The following is a 17,575-nucleotide window of genomic DNA, read 5'->3' on the forward strand; positions in this document are numbered from 1 at the left end:
GGCTTCAAACATAAAGATATAATTTTTTTATTTTATGTGAAGAATCACCAACAAGTGGGACACAATTGTGAAGTGGAACGAAATCTATTGGATTTTTGAAACTTTTTTAACTAATAAAAAAATGAAAAGTGGGGCGTGCAAAATTATTCGGCCCCTTTACTTTCAGTGCAGCAAACTCACTCCAGAAGTTCAGCGAGGATCTCTGAATGATCCAATGTTGTCCTAAATGACTGATGGTGATAAATAGAATCCACCTGTGTGTAATCAAGTCTCTGTATAAATGCACCTGCTCTGTGATAGTCTCAAGGTTCTGTTGAAAGCGCAGAGAGCATCATGAAGACCAAGGAACACACCAGGCAGGTCCGTAATACTGTTGTGGAGAAGTTTAAAGCCGGATTTGGATACAAAAAGATTTCCCAAGCTTCAAACATCCCAAGGAGCACTGTGCAAGCGATCATCTTGAAATGGAAGGAGTATCAGACCACTGCAAATCTACCAAGACCTGGCCGTCCCTCTAAACTTTCAGCTCAGACAAGGAGAAGACTGATCAGAGATGCAGCCAAGAGGCCCATGATCACTCTGGATGAACTGCAGAGAACTACAGCTGAGGTGGGAGAGTCTGTCCATAGGACAACAATCAGTCTTACACTGCACAAATCTGGCCTTTATGGAGCCATTTCTCAAAGATATCCATAAAAAGTCTCATCTAAAGTTTGCCACAAGCCACCTGGGAGACACCCCAAACATGTGGAAGAAGGTGCTCTGGTCAGATGAAACCAAAATCGAACTTTTTGGCCACAATGCAAAACGATATGTTTGGCGTAAAAGCAACACAGCTCATCACCCTCAACACACCATCCCCACTGTCAAACATGGTGGTGGCAGCATCATGGTTTGGGCCTGCTTTTCTTCAGCAGGGACAGGGAAGATGGTTAAAATTGAGGGGAAGATGGATGCAGCCAAATACAGGACCATTCTGGATGAAAACCTGTTGGAGTCTGCAAAAGACCTGAAACTGGGACGGAGATTTATCTTCCAACAAGACAATGATCCCAAACATACAGCAAAATCTACAAAGGAATGGTTCACAAATAAACGTATGCAGGTGTTTGAATGGCCAAGTCAAAGTCCAGACCTGAATCCAATCGAGAATCTGTGGAAAGAGCTGAAAACTGCTGTTCACAAACGCTCTCCATCCAACCTCACTGAGCTCGAGCTGTTTTGCAAGGAAGAATGGGCAAGAATTTCAGTCTCTCGATGTGCAAAACTGATAGAGACATACCCCAAGCGACTTGCAGCTGTAATCGCAGCAAAAGGTGGCTCTACAAAGTATTAACGCAAGGGGGCCGAATAATTTTGCACGCCCCACTTTTCATTTTTTTATTAGTTAAAAAAGTTTCAAAAATCCAATAGATTTCGTTCCACTTCACAATTGTGTCCCACTTGTTGGTGATTCTTCACATAAAATAAAAAATTTATATCTTTATGTTTGAAGCCTGAAATGTGGCAAAAGGTTGAAAAGTTCAAGGGGGCCGAATACTTTCGCAAGGCACTGTATACAATTTCTTGCATTAGGAATTTCTTTTCGCAGACCCCAGCTTGCTCTCCATGAGACACACAGACTTGGGGTCAGAGCGCAGGGTCAGCCATGTATACGGTGCCCCTGGAGCAGTTGGGGTTAAGGGCCTCGCTCAGGGGGCCCAACAGAGTAGGATTCCTCTGCCGGCCGCGGGATACGAACCGGCAACCTTCCAGCCACAGGCGCAGATCCTCCGCCACAGAACCACTGCACCGCCCCCAAAGAAAGGAGAGAGAGAGAGGGGTTCCGAGGAGGCAGGAAGTGAGAGGAGTGATCAGTGAGGAAGAGGGAGAAAGTAGACAAGAAACGGACAAGAGCAAGAGCACACCAGCAATGGGAAATAAGGACCAGGAGGGAGAAGGACAGTGTGGGTAAGGAGGAACAGAAGTTGAGAGAGGAAGAGAGTGAGACCGATGAAGACCTGAGAGGGGAAAGGGATATTCACGGAAAGAGCAGGTGCACACAGACTGTATGCATTAGGACGCTTTGTACATCTGTGTCCCAGACTGAGCAGGGTCCTAACAGGAAGCACCGAGTCTACAAGAGATCCTGACTTTTCCAGACGCATTCCCCCCACACATCACAGCAGCCCTGGAGCAGCGAGAGCACCTCGGGCTACACGGAACCAAAGCAGCACCCAGACCTGATCATGGGAAAAAATCAATCGATCCATCAACCCTCGCTGCCACAGGTGGTTTCATGATGGTTCGTTGATTATGGACAACCTCCAGGGGATTGACACCTGAGATGCCTTAAACCAGATCAAACATGACTTAAATAGGTGTATTATTATTGACAAAAAGTGTTAACACAAAAACAATGGGTATGGAGGAGTCGCTCTGTCAAAGTTATTCCTGGCACCAGTAAGATAGTCTTATAATTTTGCAATCTGAAAGCTTGGCTGAAAGGTTAAGTTACCGCTTGTTAAAGGCCTCCTTAGGTCAAAAGAATGGGCAAAAACTCCAACCGGCCTGAAAGCTGTTTTTGGGGGAAAAAAACAGCCTTCCCAAGTTCGAATTGGTCATCCGAACCCCCGAGGCGATCCGATGACGAGGCAGGAGCGGGAAGAGAAGCTCTAGGCCTAGCGGACCAGAAACGCCAGCGGGCCCCCGGTCGTCGTGATCTGGAATGAGATGCTGAAGCCCTGCTCAAATTCCTCTCTTTGGTCCTGGGCGTTAGCTATGGCTCCCTCTTCCCCCCACCCGCCACAGTCCAAAGTCATACTGGTAGGTTAACTGGCTTCTGGGAAAATTGGTCCTGGTTTGAGTGTGTGTGTATTATATCTGTGTCTGGTCTGTGATGGACTGGCAACCCATCTAAGATGGATCCTGCTTTGTGCCCATTGCTTGCCAGGATAGGCTCCGATTCCCTCTTGACGCCGAAAGGGAAGAAGTGGTCAGAAAATGCACAGATTGGTCCAGTGCCGGATTTCCCATGAGGCACTGTAGGCACAGGGCCGAGGGCCTACGACATTTTTAGGGCCAACGGAGGAGTGAAACACTAGTGACTAACGAGAAAACGAGCTGAAACAACACGCTTGTGATCGACTCTAGCTGCTCCAAATCACACGCTCTCTAGCGGCTGTTCTAGACACTGGAAGGATCGAAGTGATGGCCGCTGGACTCACTCCATCACTCGCGGGGTTCAGCATTCGAATAGTTTGAAGTGCATCATGTCAATCGACGTTATTCAATTGGCGTTCACCCCTCTTTTTGCACATTTGGGAGTGAAAGTGCCCAGGGCCTGCGAACACCAAGATCCGGCCCTGGACTGATGGAGTTAGCGGATTGGAGAATTGCAATGACAGTGAAATTGCCTCTAGAGGCCGCTGTAGAGACCTAACAAAAAAACAAATGAAAGGAGCCCATTTGGGCTATCAAGACCATTTGATCGTTAGCAGTCAATTGATCCCTGGATGTTATCCAGGTGCTTCTCGAAAGAAACTGGGGTCCCGGCTTCAGCAGCATAGCTGAAGCAATACATTGGTAAATAGAGCTCAGCTGCTGTAAAAAGTACTCTTGTGACACTCATCGTTAGTTTGGAATCTGAAGATTTTCACATGGGTTTTAGTGGTGTAAAAAGATGTGTTAGAAGCTCAAAGGAGTTGGAGCTTTAGAGGAATGGTATGGCTAATTTATTTTGAGAAATCTTTTCTTGTTGAGTTTAAGCAAGATGGGGGAAGAAGCCATATCACTCTGCAATTCACAGCTGACAAAGCACTGAAGCTCAGCAGGTGTGGGTCTGGTCAGTACCTGGATGGGAGACTCCTGGGAAAAACTAACTTCAGGATAGTCCATCAGATTAGAACACAGTACAGGTAACTTCACCTGCATGCACAGCACAAACTAGAGTGTTACCAGGTCCTACTAAATACACTTCAACCTGGCAAAGCGCAAGACTGTAAGCTTGATGAAGTAGACAGACTTACTGTAGTAGGCAGACTGGGCTGTCCAGAGAGGACAGGCTTAATGACCACAGCCTGGATATAGAAACTGGACACAGGCAGACTGGGCTGTCCAGAGAGGACTGGCTTAATGACCACAGCCTGGATAGAGAAACTGGACACAGGCAGACCTGGCTGTCCAGAGAGGACAGGCTCAGTGACCACAGTCTGGACAGAGAAACTGGACACAGACAGACCTGGCTGTCCAGAGAGTGACCACAGCCTCGCTGTAAAAACTGGACACCGGCAGACCTGTGAGTGAGGGAGAGTGGGATGGAGGAGGGAGGAAGAAAGTATGGGAGAGTTGAGAGTGGGATTAAAGGGAGGGAGGGAGGTGGGAAGAGTGACTTATTAGGTGTATCCCCGTGGCTCAGTGCAATGGCAGCTATGCCGTCTTTCCACATTCCTGGGACACTCATTAACTCGGCTGCTTAATGAGAGGCAGCTGCTCCTCGGCCTTTCCGATAGCCTCGTCGCTGGCAGGATCTAGAGTCTGTGACAGGTACACAGTATTGAGTAAGAAAGAGATCCTTTCTTAAACGAGCCAGGCTGTATCTGTGTGTCTTTCCCTAGTTATCGTTGTGCTAGGGTGTGACTTGTCCTGGGTGTGTGCATCTGAGTGCAAGTTGTACCCCATGCGTGTGTCTTAGAGTGACTAACCCCTCTGTGATTCTTTCGAAGTGAGTTTTTCTGTGTCTCGTCTGTGATTTTTCCCTCTGCAAGTGTCTGAGTGCCAGTTCTCTCTGCCTGGGTCTCATTGTGATTTCTCTGTGACTGTTTCTCAGTGTGAGCTATACTATCTGGAAATACGTGTCTGAGAGTGAGGGAGACTTATGTTCTGTGATTCTGTCTGAGTGCGAGGGTGTGGGTTTTTTTCTGTGGGATTATCCTGCGTGTGGGAATGTGGGTTATGGTCCGTGCCTGTATCCAAGAGACACCGATATGAAACAGGATGAGGACCGAGACATGACGGGGAAACACAGATGGGGGGGGGGGGCCTTGGTTCAGAAATCACAGCCGGCACAAAGGGAACAAGCACACACCAACCGCAAGACAAACAGCAGGGAGAATCCACGCCTGACGCAGACGTGCCATTTAAGGATCTGGTTCGTCTGGCAGAACCAGTCGAGCACACAGACCGACAGGGCGGGAGGACTAAGGAGGGGAAGGAAGACAGACGATACTGACAGCCGTGGACTAACCCACATCAGCATTGGAAGATCTGGATTGGGCCACCAGAGAGACATCTGTACCGCTACAGGTAAGGACCCTCATATTACCAAGACCTGAGGCAGATTTAGACCACGGCAGAGAAAGACATTGGCCTTGGTGCTCTGTGCCAGACTCTATCAAGACACAGTGTACCCAGTGCCACTGCGCGGAACGTCTGTATCGTCTGCTAGGATCGCTGTTATGTATCAGAACAAACTCCTCCAGGTCTGGGCCACCACAGGCCACAGTAGCTTGTAATTACGATTGCCTGTGCAGGAGAAAACTTGCAGCTTTAAACGGTTTTCATGGTTTTGCAGTGCTGTGATTTCGCATTGCGATCAGCCGAGTTACAGTATGTGTCAGGTTAAGCCAGGAAGAATTCACTGGCCTATATAACAGGTGCCATTGCATTTCCATGGTTTATCCTGGTACAGTACTGTGTGCCCTCCTGTCCACATGTTCAGTCTGATTCTTGTACAATTTAAACTGACACACGGGAATGAGTACCAATTAGCTGTTGCCAGTGTTGAGGCTTGTCAGTAGGAAATTTATCACAGATGCTGTGTAACTCAGTGTGTTAGAGCTCTACTGAGCACTGCGATGTGTAACTGAGTGTGTTTACACGTCATCATTGTTTTCACAGGAAGAGACATCACACACTGCCCTGAGTACAAAGCATGCTTGGAGCACGAAATAAAGACAGAAAAACTCTGTAAACAAACACTGTAGCTAGACCTCATTCTGTATGTGATGTTGCCACTAGATGCTATATGTAACTATGTAGATACAGTAGACATTCCTACATAGATATTGTAAAGATACACTAGGCATTATCTGGATGTAACATCAATGCAAACTGATAAACGGTAACGTTGTTTCAGCCACAGTTCCCCCTCTCTGCTGTCTGAGCAGAGTGGGGGCAAGCTCTCTCTCACCAGACCAATACCTGAAGTCTTGCTCTTAGTGTGCCATTGTCATTGTATGTAAGAGTATTACCATGGCAACAACAATGATTGGTCAATCACCAAAAGCACAGAAGCTGGAGACAGGAAGTGAGGTCACAGTGGTGCCCCCAGAGGTGCAGGAAGTTGGGGGAAGCCTGCAGAGAGAGGAGACGGAAGGGGAGAAAGAAAGACGTCCGGGGTCAGGAGACAGGGAGGGAGTCTTGGAGAGAGAGGGAGAGGTGCAAGCAGAGGCAGATGGAGAGAGACAGCCGGATCAGGTGGATTTGGGACTGGCTGCAGTTGCACACTTGAGTAAGAAGAAATCAGGAGAGAAGAACCAATTTAATACTTTGGCACACCAGGTGAGTCTGATGTATTCTTTTCCTTGTTCTCATCCCTGTTCTTACTATTGATGGTGTTCTTCTTTCGTGTAAATGTCTGCTGATTCACCTTAGAAACAAGCTACAGTTACAATATATGTGTATATGTAAACAACAATGCACTCCCTAGTCTCCATTAATTTTCTACTGTTAAAAGAACTTTAACAGTAGAAAATTGTTAAAATTGTTAAATTGGTGGTGGATACAGCTGAGATTCGGTGTGAAGAAACCATTGTTGTTGTTTTCCTATTTCTCTTCTCACATTAATTACAGTTTTAAAAACCGTGATCACTACATCTCCAGGTCCCCCGCACAAGAGCTGCCAATATGAATTGGTGTAGAAGATCACTGATCTCACGTCATCTAATCGCACTGATCAAAGCAGAGCTAATGGACTCGATGTCAGGTCTTCCTTGTCGTTAATGTCATCCGTTCCTCTCCACACATCCTCAAAGCCCAAAAAGGGTTATTTTTTGGTGCTACAACATAGAAATCCATCAGGATTAACTGTGGGGTTTCAGAAAAAAAAACAGCTACAATTTCAGTGGAAAATTCTCGATGGAATTGTGCTCCCGTATGAAGAAGGAAAGACTGAGTGAAAAGAGGAGACCTGACTACAGTCCAACATTTTTGCAAAATAGTCTGTTTGTGTGACGCGCAAAACTCCCACTACACAGGGCCTCTAGGCAAGCTGTTTCTCACTGAAGTGTTACTGCTTCTGGTATACTTGTTTGTCATGCTGTTGCTATTATAACTGATAAGTACTACTACTGCTAGGAACTGCAGTTCTCTGCTACACCTGTAATTAATCAGGGGCACTCTTTTTTTACTGTAATCACTGTGACATGGTTTTGCACTCTATGCCTGTGAAGAGTTTGGGGGAGTCCATTTTTATATTCTTCTTCATCTTCTTCCTCCTCGTCCTCTTCTTCTTCTAATTAGAAAAAGAGAAAGCACAAGAGAATACCAGAGTATGCCACACAGCACAAGGGAGTGTTCAAGACCAAGAGCAGAACAACATTACGCAGTGGGTTCTTCAGCCAGGTTCAGTATGAAAAACCACAGTCTCCAGAGGTAAGGGAAGACATACTCTCTCATTTTGCCTCTGTCCATCAAAACAACTGCTTTGTGATTATTGCATTTGTCTCTCCAGTAGCAAACAGTACTTTGCCGTAGTGTCCAGTCAGTCATTCAGGGTCACTGTGCTGTAGGGTCCAGTCAGTCAGTCAGGGTCACAGTGCTGTAGTGTCCAGTCAGTCAGGGTCACTGTGCTGTAGTGTCCAGTCAGTCAGTCAGGGTCACTGTGCTGTAGTGTCCAGTCAGTCAGTCAGTCAGTCAGGGTCACTGTGCTGTAGTGTCCAGTCAGTCAGTCAGTGTCACTGTGCTGTAGTGTCCAGTCAGTCAGTCAGTGTCTCTGTGCTGTAGTGTCCAGTCAGTCAGTCAGTGTCACTGTGCTATAGTGTCCAGTCAGTCAGTGTCACTGTGCTGTAGTGTCCAGTCAGTCAGTCAGGGTCACTGTGCTGTAGTGTCCAGTCAGTCAGTCAGGGTCACTGTGCTGTAGTGTCCAGTCAGTCAGGGTTAGTATACCCGAGTGTCCAGTTGGTTACTGGCTGTATCTTCTACAGGAGCGCTCTCAGCTGGCGGTCCTTCAGAACAAGCTCAGCTCCTTCAGTATTCAGGGCCTGCCACAGCTGCCCGGTGAGGTGAGGGATCACTGGGAAATTAAGGTGGGAGATGAAACTACCATCAAACTGGAGGAGAGCTGGACTAACATCGTCAGCAATCACATGGTAATACTAACCACATTACAGACGCACACGTTTTACATATCATAGTAATTAGACTATTGAGACACACTTAACAAAAAGGGATCAGTACAGAGGCTAATATTGACACAAAGCTAACCAAGACAGATGAACAGAGACCATTATATAGGCTAGAGATACAATTACCACAGCAAATTTTAATATAATCCCTGGAGACACACTTTACGCGGAAAGATTAATACTGACCCTAGGAACACACCTCACACATGGAAATTAAGACATACCCTAATATAGACCCTAGAGACACACCTTGCACATGAACTTAACACTCATAAAAACCCACACACTTCTGACACAGGAAAAATTCTCACCTAAGGTAGATTCCTGAGACTCAAAGAAACAGAGACCGCAGCAAGAAAGAGATACATTTCTTATGTACTTTAACTGTACTGGATGGAGTTTCAGCCAGTAAGACAGTGAAGTGGAAAGGGAGACAGGGAAAAGGTCTTTAGCATATTGTCTCTCAGCAGGGGAATCATGTAACAGAGTTACTGATCTTTCACTACTTGCTATCTCTACAGATGATGTCTAAGAAGGAGAGACACCAGCAGGAGGCGCTGTGGGAGCTGATCCACACAGAACTGAGCTACATGAAGAGACTCCGAGTCATCACTGATGTGAGAGATTGTTATGGCTATTATTGCTATTCTTCTCTGTCTAAGTAATAGTGTTAATGGGGGTCCATTAAATACCTATCGATTATTGTCCAGCTGGTGATCGCCGGTCTGCTGAACCTGCATCTGAGTGGACACCTCCTGGAGGTCAGTGTCCAGCTTTCGCTCCCTGCCTCTGTCTTTGTTTGTCCGTCCATCTGTCTGTCTCACCACTCACTCACGGGTCAGAGCTCCCAAATAAATTTTCCGGCAGGACCCAATCACACACGTTAGGTGAAGGCATTACCAACGTGACAATAGAAACCATGCTGTGATGGTACTTCTTGATTATCTGGTACAATCTTCATTGACAGTGTGTTCTTTGACTTGGTATCGCAGTGATCTGGTCCAGGAAATCCTCAATCCAGTTGCTCTTATAGATCGCCTGTTTCTAAGGTTTGGCAACACTTGTAGACTGAATCAAGTTCTCTTAATGTGCTCAATTAAGAGAACACTGTCTTCTTTGGACTCTGGTCCAAAATGGTCTTTAATATTAAATTTAGCAGGCCACTCTATCTTAGTGGGCTGTATGGGGTCTTGTAGAAATTGATGAGTGAATGGTGACCAACACAATCTGGTGGATTGGGGGCTCTATAAGGACCAGGGCTGCAGACTTCTGCAGTAGAGGAGGCTGACCAAGTCAGTTCTACCACCTATACTTTTAACCCTCCCCATTTAGGACTGATACTGTTGTTTCACAAAGTCTTGACCTGAGAATGTCTGGTGTACATGTCTGGCTTTAGTGTGATGCAATGGGAATTAATCTTGTCCTCAATAAGAATGTCTGCATGAATCTGTTGAATTCAGTGTTGACACCTCTCTCTGTCTCAGGTCAGGCCCGAGCTCCTCTTCTCTAACATTCCTGACATCATTCGTTCCCACCGTGCCTTCTGGCAGGAAGTGATGTCGCCAATGCTGCAGGAAGTCCGGCTGACGGGAAAGCCCTTTGACCCCATGTGGCTCCAGCACGGCTTCCTTACGGTAATGACTCCTTAATTAGCCAATTCACTGTGACCTCTTCGTAGTTGACTCCAACCTGATTTTATTAAGCAAGCCAGGACTCCAGGAATCTGAATCACATGTGTTGAAAAATAAAAATGAGCATTCCTCTATTATTCAGGCTCTTACATCCCTCTGTAGCAAAACCATAGCATTACTTTGCAGGTTTAAAGTGCAGAGTGGGTTATATACTGTATAAGATGTGATGACAGCTCACTAAAAAAGGAAAGAGCTCATTTTGAGACATTTAAGCCCTTCCTTTTGCAGCATGCAGTCAGACAGCTCCTTTCTCTCTGAGCTCTCATTCACCCTCTGTCCTCTTTCTCCTCTGTGTCAGTTCTCTGAAAGGTTCCATCCCTACCTGAAGTACTGTTTGGAGGAGGAAAACATGACCGAATTTGCCAGGAGCCAGATTGAGAGCAACCCTCGCTTCCACATGTTCATGTCTGTACGTCTCTCGCTCACTCGCTCCCTTCACCCTTTTTCCTTCCCTTCAAACAGGCGCCATCCTTCAGATGAGACAAAAAACCGAGGTCCTGACTCTCTGTGGTCATTAACAATCCCAGGGCGTTTCTCGAAAAGAGGAGGGGTGTAACCCCAGCGTCCTGGCCAAAATTCCCATTGGCCCTTACCAATCATGGCCTCCTAATAATCCCCCTCTCTGAACTGGCTTCATCACTCTGCTCTCCTCCCCACTGAGAGCTGATGTGTGGGGAGTGTTCTGGTGCACTATGGCTGCCGTCGCATCATCCAGGTGGGGCTGCACATTGGTTGTGGTGGAGGGGAGTCCCCATTACCTGTAAAGCGCTTTGAGTGGAGTGTCCAGAAAAGCGCTATATAAGTGTAAGCAATTATTATTATTATTATTCACTACCCAGCGTCAGACTGGACTTTCCTCTGCTTGCTGTGTGTCAATGTCTGAAACACCACAGCTGCTGTCATTATAAACACAAGGTGTGCATAGTGATCACTTTTTCTGCCTCTCAGTGGGCTGTGTGCTGTATGAACCCCTCTCTCTCAGTGGGCTGTAAGCTGTATGAACCCCTCTCCCTCTTTGTCTTTCAGTGGGTGGAGTCCCACAGGCTTGCTGTGCGGATGCGACTCGGAGACATGCAGGCGAAACCACACCAGCGCATCACCAAGTACCCCCTGCTACTACAAGCCATCCTGAAGAGGACAGAGCATGCTCACACTCGCCTGGCTGTCCAGCGCATGGTACTGACTGGCCCTCTGTCTGCCTGGGAGAGCTTGTGTGTGTCTGTGTGTGCTTGTATCAATCTGTGCATCGGTCTGTTTACAGCTTTACACAAGGATTGGCGAATATAGCACTTGCTGATGCACAGTACCGAGTCTCTGTCTGTCCCTCTGCCAGTGCTCCTCGACTGACCAGTGCCCTGTGTCTCTGTGTCTCCCAGCTGGACAGCGTCAGCTCCTTCCTGGACAGTGTTAACTGCTATCTGCAGTCAATGGACGAGCAGAGTAGTCTGTATGAGACGGCGAGCAGGATAGAGGGATACGACTTGCTGGAAAGGATCAGCGAGGACGTGGAGAGAGTAAGTGTGCGCGAGACAGTGTGTCGCAATCGTCGTCTCTCCTCTGAAGGGCGCTCCGACCCTTTTTGTGTTTTGTTTCATCATCACGTTCACCTGTCTCTGGATCCACCGTATTATTTAAACCCGGTGGTCCGGAAGCTCGGGGCTCTGCACCGGGAGACGGACGCCCGGAGGCCCCCCTAGCATCAAGTCGCCCCATGTCCGCGGCCCCTGAAATGGCGTCCTGACCAGCTGAGTCCGGGGCTCGGAGCGCCTGGCTTCGTCACTCTGTTTTTAACTTTCTAGTTCCTGGTTCCATGTCCCTGTTCCTTGTTTTTATTCTTGTCTTCGTCTTGGATGGACCTCCCGGCTTTGGATTATGGACCGCGCCCCGGTTTCCCTTTTGGACTTCCTCGGACTTGTTTGCCAACGTTCCCCACCTTGCAACGGCATTCCCTGTCGGCACCTCCCCCTGTCCGCCATCCTTTCCATTCCTCTCCTAACCGTGTTTTCCCAGTAGTTCCTTTTCCAGTCACTTCCGGATTATACCGCCTGCACAGGGTCCTAAACTACGCATCGTGACACGGTTCGTGTCTGCATGTGGCGTGTGAGAAAATACCCCCACCGATCGGATGAGAAGAAAGCAGGTCCTGGTTCTGATTCTGGATGGAGGCACCTTCTGTGTTTGCATTGGTTTTCTCTTGTATCCTCCCACTTCCCAAAGACGTGCTGGCTTGTCCATCCAGTACCTATTGATAACTGATCGTCCCTTTGTGTATGTCCTGTCTCTCACTCACTCTGTCCACTGTGTAGTCCCATCTTTCACCCTCTAGTTCTGGGATAGATTCTGGGTAGCTGAGGCGATTCGCAAAGTATTCCGAGATCAGCGTCTCCAGTATATTACAAAAGAAGATAAAATTGTCCTCTCCTTCTGCTCCAATTTTCATGAAAGTGTGTACAGTATACTGGACATATATCATCCTCATCATCACTTCTGCCATCTTCTACCTGAATTGACACTGCTTGATGCCTTCGTCAGGATTTTCACATTCCTAAACTGTTCTGGACTTTTGTTATCCAAGAGCCAAACCCTTCTAAGAAAATGCATTATCCCATCATAGTGGATGTCTTCTTTCTTGGTTGCTTTTGGTCTCCTGGGATCCAGATCACTATTTCGCTTTGTCCATTCTCTCCATTGATAAGGGTGCAGACTCTTGTCCATCCTCCAGTGTTTTAGTATTGTATCGGCACCCTTGATAGATTGATCTAAGAGCTAGGCCAGTGTCATAAGTCATTGCTAATTCCCCCATTCAGGATAACTATATCTTCTTGTAGGATTCACCATGGTTCCTCAATTCAGTATATGCCTATTGATATATGGTTCACACCTTGCATTTTTTTCCATTTCACACAGCAAGTCAGAGAATTCTGCCAGATCGATCTGACCCGCCCAATGAAGGGGGTGGGACCTACACACATCCGGAAGCTCCTATTGGAAGAGACTCTGAAAATCAAAGAGAAGAAGGACAGCAAGGTAGGTTGACAAACAAGTTGTCTCCCATCTGTCAGGTAGAGAAGCACGCTTGAGTTCACAGCATGATTTGTGTCTGTGCATGTCCAGGAGCTAATTTATTACATGCAATAGGTCTGTGTGTGTTGTGCGTGTATTTGTTTACTGTGCAGTGTTTTACCTTACCATCCAATGTATAAGTTGTGTGTGAAATTTGTAATGTCATTATGCTGTTTGAAACTCATTTGATTGTGCTATTTTAAAATTGTGTTGCTATGCTGTGTTGTCATTGTGTGCTGTGAAGTTTTTCTATTGTTGTGATATTGTCTTGTGATTGTGTTTGGTTTTACTGTGCTGCGTCTGTACTGTGTTACTGTGATGTATATTTTACGTGACTGTTGTGTGATTGTGTTTGTATGTCCAGGTGGATGTTGTGTTACTGTGCATGTCTTCGTGTGTGCAGGTGAAGGTTGAGTTACTGTTGTGTCTACGTGTGTGTCGGTGGAGGTTGTGTTACTGTGTTGTGTCTCCGTGTGTGCAGGTGGAGGTTGTCGCCCTGCTCTTCTCAGATGTTCTCCTGCTGACTAAGCGGCAAAGGAAGTCGAATCGCCTGCGTGTGACCCGCCCCCCTCTCGCCATTGAGCATGCTCACTGCAGGCCACTCCGTGACACCAGTAACTCGTGATTTACAGTTCCTCTTATTGTCAAAACTGTACACTAGTTAACGTGTTGTGTCCAGCTCTTAATGTTAATGTCCTTTAGTATGCCATTAGTAGGGTCATATTTCACTATGTTCTTGGAGTGTAGTGTGCATACTATCAAATTTAATGTACTGCATGTAACAGTCTCTCAGTGTTCCTGCACTGCAGTACCATTGTGCACAAGCACCTTTTATACTTTATATTCTCTCCTCTATGCACCCTACATGGTAGAAGATCACAGTTTTGGATCAATTAAGGAGTTAACCTCTGATTCTTCCTACAGATGTCTATATATCTGAGTCAACATTACGCTTGTCCAGCCTAGCTGTGAACAACAGGCAGCAACAAGTATTTGTACAGCAGGTGCTTCACACAAGACAATCTCACACAGAGAGCAAATCTAACATGCAGAGAAATCCTACACATAGAAAAATCCTACAGTACTAACCCTGATTCTCTCTGTCAGACTCGTTCCTGTTGTTAGAGTTGTGTGATCTGGGCTGTGCTGTTGCTGTCTATACAGTCTACACCCCCACTGCTGACAGCTGTGCTCGGTGGATCTCTGCAGTTGAGTTGGCACAGGTATGCACTGCCTTCATATATCATGTACTGTAGAAGATTCCCAGTCGTTGATACACACCTCACCCTGCGCTGTACATAACACAAAATGTGCACTTATTATAACACTGAACAGTGAACTATGTGTACAGCATACTTTGTATATAATTGCACAGTTACATTGAAAACTATCTATAAAACACTACACCTTTTAATATATCATATGCTTTCTGAATCTCTGAGAGTGTGTACTGTTTATATCATACTGTGGACACTGTATATAACGCTGTATGTTAAACACTGTATATAACACTCCTGTAAATCAATGTCCCCGTCTCTCCTTCTCCTTTCTACTCATGCCAGCACTCTCTAGCAGAGATGAGAAAGAGGGAGACCTTCAGGTGGCTACAGGATCACACGGCTAAAAAACCGGACCAACAGGAAGCCCTGGTAACCCATGGCAATGCAGTGCAATCCTCCGAGGACGAGAAGGAAGAGGAGATCGAGGCAAAGAAACACAGAGGGGAGCCCACTGGCCAGTCAGAAACCGGGGATTTTGCATCGTCGGGCAGAAATCAGAGTCTGGACAATGGCGGGAGCCAATTAAAAAATGGGAGAACATTCTTGCCCAGCAAAAGAGTAGAAATGACCTCAGGGAGTCAACTGGGGTCTGAGAAAGTCTTGTCAACAGATATGCACACAAAAACAGGGAATAACAGCATTTCGTTGGAGGCAAGAAATGTCTTGTTGCCTAATATGCCTTTGAGTTTAGAATGGAGCCAGTGGGAACACAATAGTCTACTGATGTCAAGAGGTATAACAAGGACAGGCAGTGAAAGAAACCTGTGGGAAGACACAGAAATTGTGTTTCCGTATGGAAAAGAGAGAAGAGTGACTTGGAAACACTCTGAAACAAAACATGACTTGTCACCATTCTCTAAGTTGAATACGGAGGAAGCTTCAAACCAATCAATAGGCAATGATCCCTTGTTGCTAGGCAGAACTATGGACAATTCAGCCCTCCAATCAGGATCTGGGGACAACCAGTTGCTTGACAGAATTCCAGTCACAGTGACCTCTGTTAGCCAATCAGAAGCTAGCAATTTCACAGGGGACACACCAGGCAGTCAATCGGGAGATGAAGATCTTCGGGCACAGAGTAAAATCACAGAGAGCTGGACATTTTCCAGGAAGCTCGTTTCACCCCAGCTGAGGAGGAGACGACCTTTGATTTCTCAGCGTAGACCCTCCCGTCCTACAACCCAAACGTCTGACGTGCAGCGACATACGGCTTCCAGAAAGACTGAGTATTTGTTTCTAAGAGCTGCGCTCGGCGTGCCTGACTCAAACTCCGATTCCGACTCCATGTCCCAATGGGGAGGCAGCCCGGGGCTGTCCACAAAAAAGCCTGTCCCAAACACCCAAAGACAAATCCTCCCTAGAATGGAGACCTTCAGCCAAATAGAGAAGGAAGGGACTGAAAACGAAACGGAGGTGTCTGGGAATGGGCCTGTCAGGATATCCAAAGTTGTTCCTGGAGGAGAGAAAGGGGATCCTGATAACGGGAATAATCAGATATCCGCACCATCCCAGCAAACGCCCTGTTTCAAGACCCAGAGGAGTGCCTCTAGCTCCGATCTACCTGTCCAGGCAGCGCCTGGTCCTTACTTTAATTTTTCTTGGACATCGGACGATGACATCTCTTTCTCAGTCAAAGAACTCTCCATCAGTGACCCCTTGGATTTTGGGAGTGCAAAGCCAAAACGGACCCTTTCCCTGGAGGACATCCTGGAACGAGCAAGAACTCGAGAGAGGGAGCGGGAAGGAGGAAAGGGAGAAGACGGGAGAGAGAGAGGGAGGAAGGATGGCCAGCGGGAAGGGAGGGAGCCGGGAGACTGGGACCGCCCCCTCTCTGCCTCTCCTTATCCCCCGTCCTCCCCATCCTCCTCCCTTTCCCCCAGCGATGGAGAGGGAGTGGACGGGGAGGAGACAGAAGGAGAGGAGCTGGTGTTTGTCCAGGGCTCCCCTCTTGGAGGAGACCCTGCAAGGGGACATGAGAAGGAAGAGGGGAGTGAGGGGGGCAGTGTTGGAAGAGGAGGCTCGGGAGTGAGAAAAAGAGAGAGAGGGATGAGGGCGGAGCAGCAGCAGGCGGAGAAGAGGTACGGGTGAGTGTATCTATACTGTACAATCCAGTCAAAGTATCTGCACTACTCAGTCTTCCTGCCTCTTGATGTGTCAAGGTGCAGTCTCTGCCCTAAAGTCTGCATTAGTTCCCCTCTTTCTCTCTGTAATGATTTAAGGTAGTTTCCTCAACATGATTTTATTGATCGATCTTTCTCTCTCTCGCACACGCCTGGTGTGCTGCACTGTCCACACACCCCTCTCATATTAACTCGATTCCCCCTTCCTCCCTTCTCAGTCGCTGTTTTCCCGAGGAGACACAGACAGCAGAGAGAGACTCGGATTTGCCGGTATGTGATGAGGCCGTCGGGAAGCTGGTTGCTGATGGCAACAGGGGAGGAGACCAGGCCAGGAAGGGGCGGAGAATGACGTTAATGGAGCTACAGAGAATCAGAAACCTGGATGGATACAGCACTGAAGTATAGCAAGACAGGAGAAGACAGGTCCTAGACCCTAATATACACCCTAGGGACACACCTCAAAGTCAGAGACTTGTACAGAGTCCAATAAGGACGCTTGAGGCACATCTAACTGAAACAGATCCTAAAAGACCCAATTTCCTCGCTCAGAAATCAAGAGAGAATGAGAGGGAGATGAGAAATATAAATTTGTAGTGTTCCTTATTCCTTCCAAATATTCCTTGGACCAGGCACTGAGCTGTGAATTGGGATCTATTTCTGCTAGTTAGGCTACAAACAAGGTATTGTGGAAAAAAAGTATTTTTCATCAAAATCTATACGTGTATAGTATATACATTGTAAATATTAATATGATGTACTTTGCTAACTGTAATTTTATTTGGCACGTTCTTGTGAGCCTTAGTGGAAGCTGTTGTGGAGTGGTGTTTTGTGTGAGTTCATGCGTGTTGGCAGAGACACTGCACAGCATGATTGCAGATCTAATATAATAAATGTAGTATTAACCATCACTGGGAGAAATGGTGTGGACGAGCAAGCCTTGTGCTTTGTGAGTGCTGTTCTCCCTCATTCCTGTGCCGGTGTCGGATGCCGTGTTATTGCTCTGGTGTTGTGTGATCTAGGGCCATCGGTGCTGTCCA

General features: G+C 47.0%; 1 protein-coding gene across 3 annotated transcripts; it reads left to right on the forward strand.

The window, feature by feature from the left end:
• The first annotated feature begins 4,402 nt into the window (after positions 1 to 4,402).
• On the forward strand, positions 4,403 to 17,446 carry plekhg6 (pleckstrin homology and RhoGEF domain containing G6). 3 transcript variants are annotated; one of them, XM_088618994.1, is made up of 16 exons: positions 4,412 to 4,524; positions 5,142 to 5,283; positions 5,878 to 6,540; positions 7,501 to 7,632; positions 8,184 to 8,348; positions 8,906 to 9,001; positions 9,095 to 9,145; positions 9,869 to 10,018; positions 10,374 to 10,484; positions 11,102 to 11,251; positions 11,452 to 11,589; positions 12,983 to 13,102; positions 13,620 to 13,752; positions 14,246 to 14,361; positions 14,701 to 16,502; positions 16,757 to 17,446. In XM_088618994.1, the coding sequence occupies exons 3-16, from the start codon at positions 6,232 to 6,234 to the stop codon at positions 16,941 to 16,943; spliced, it is 3,660 nt and encodes a 1,219-aa protein (XP_088475120.1). In that variant the 5' UTR covers positions 4,412 to 4,524; positions 5,142 to 5,283; positions 5,878 to 6,231; the 3' UTR covers positions 16,944 to 17,446. The 3 variants fall into 3 exon arrangements, with proteins under 3 accessions (XP_088475119.1, XP_088475121.1, XP_088475120.1); XM_088618993.1 differs by having other exon boundaries at positions 4,403 to 5,283; XM_088618995.1 differs by having other exon boundaries at positions 4,403 to 5,283; positions 14,701 to 16,496.
• The last annotated feature ends 129 nt before the right edge of the window (positions 17,447 to 17,575 follow it).

This window comes from Lepisosteus platostomus, chromosome 25 (assembly GCF_059453375.1).
Source record: "Lepisosteus platostomus isolate fLepPlt1 chromosome 25, fLepPlt1.hap1, whole genome shotgun sequence".
Lineage (NCBI taxonomy): Eukaryota > Metazoa > Chordata > Actinopteri > Semionotiformes > Lepisosteidae > Lepisosteus > Lepisosteus platostomus.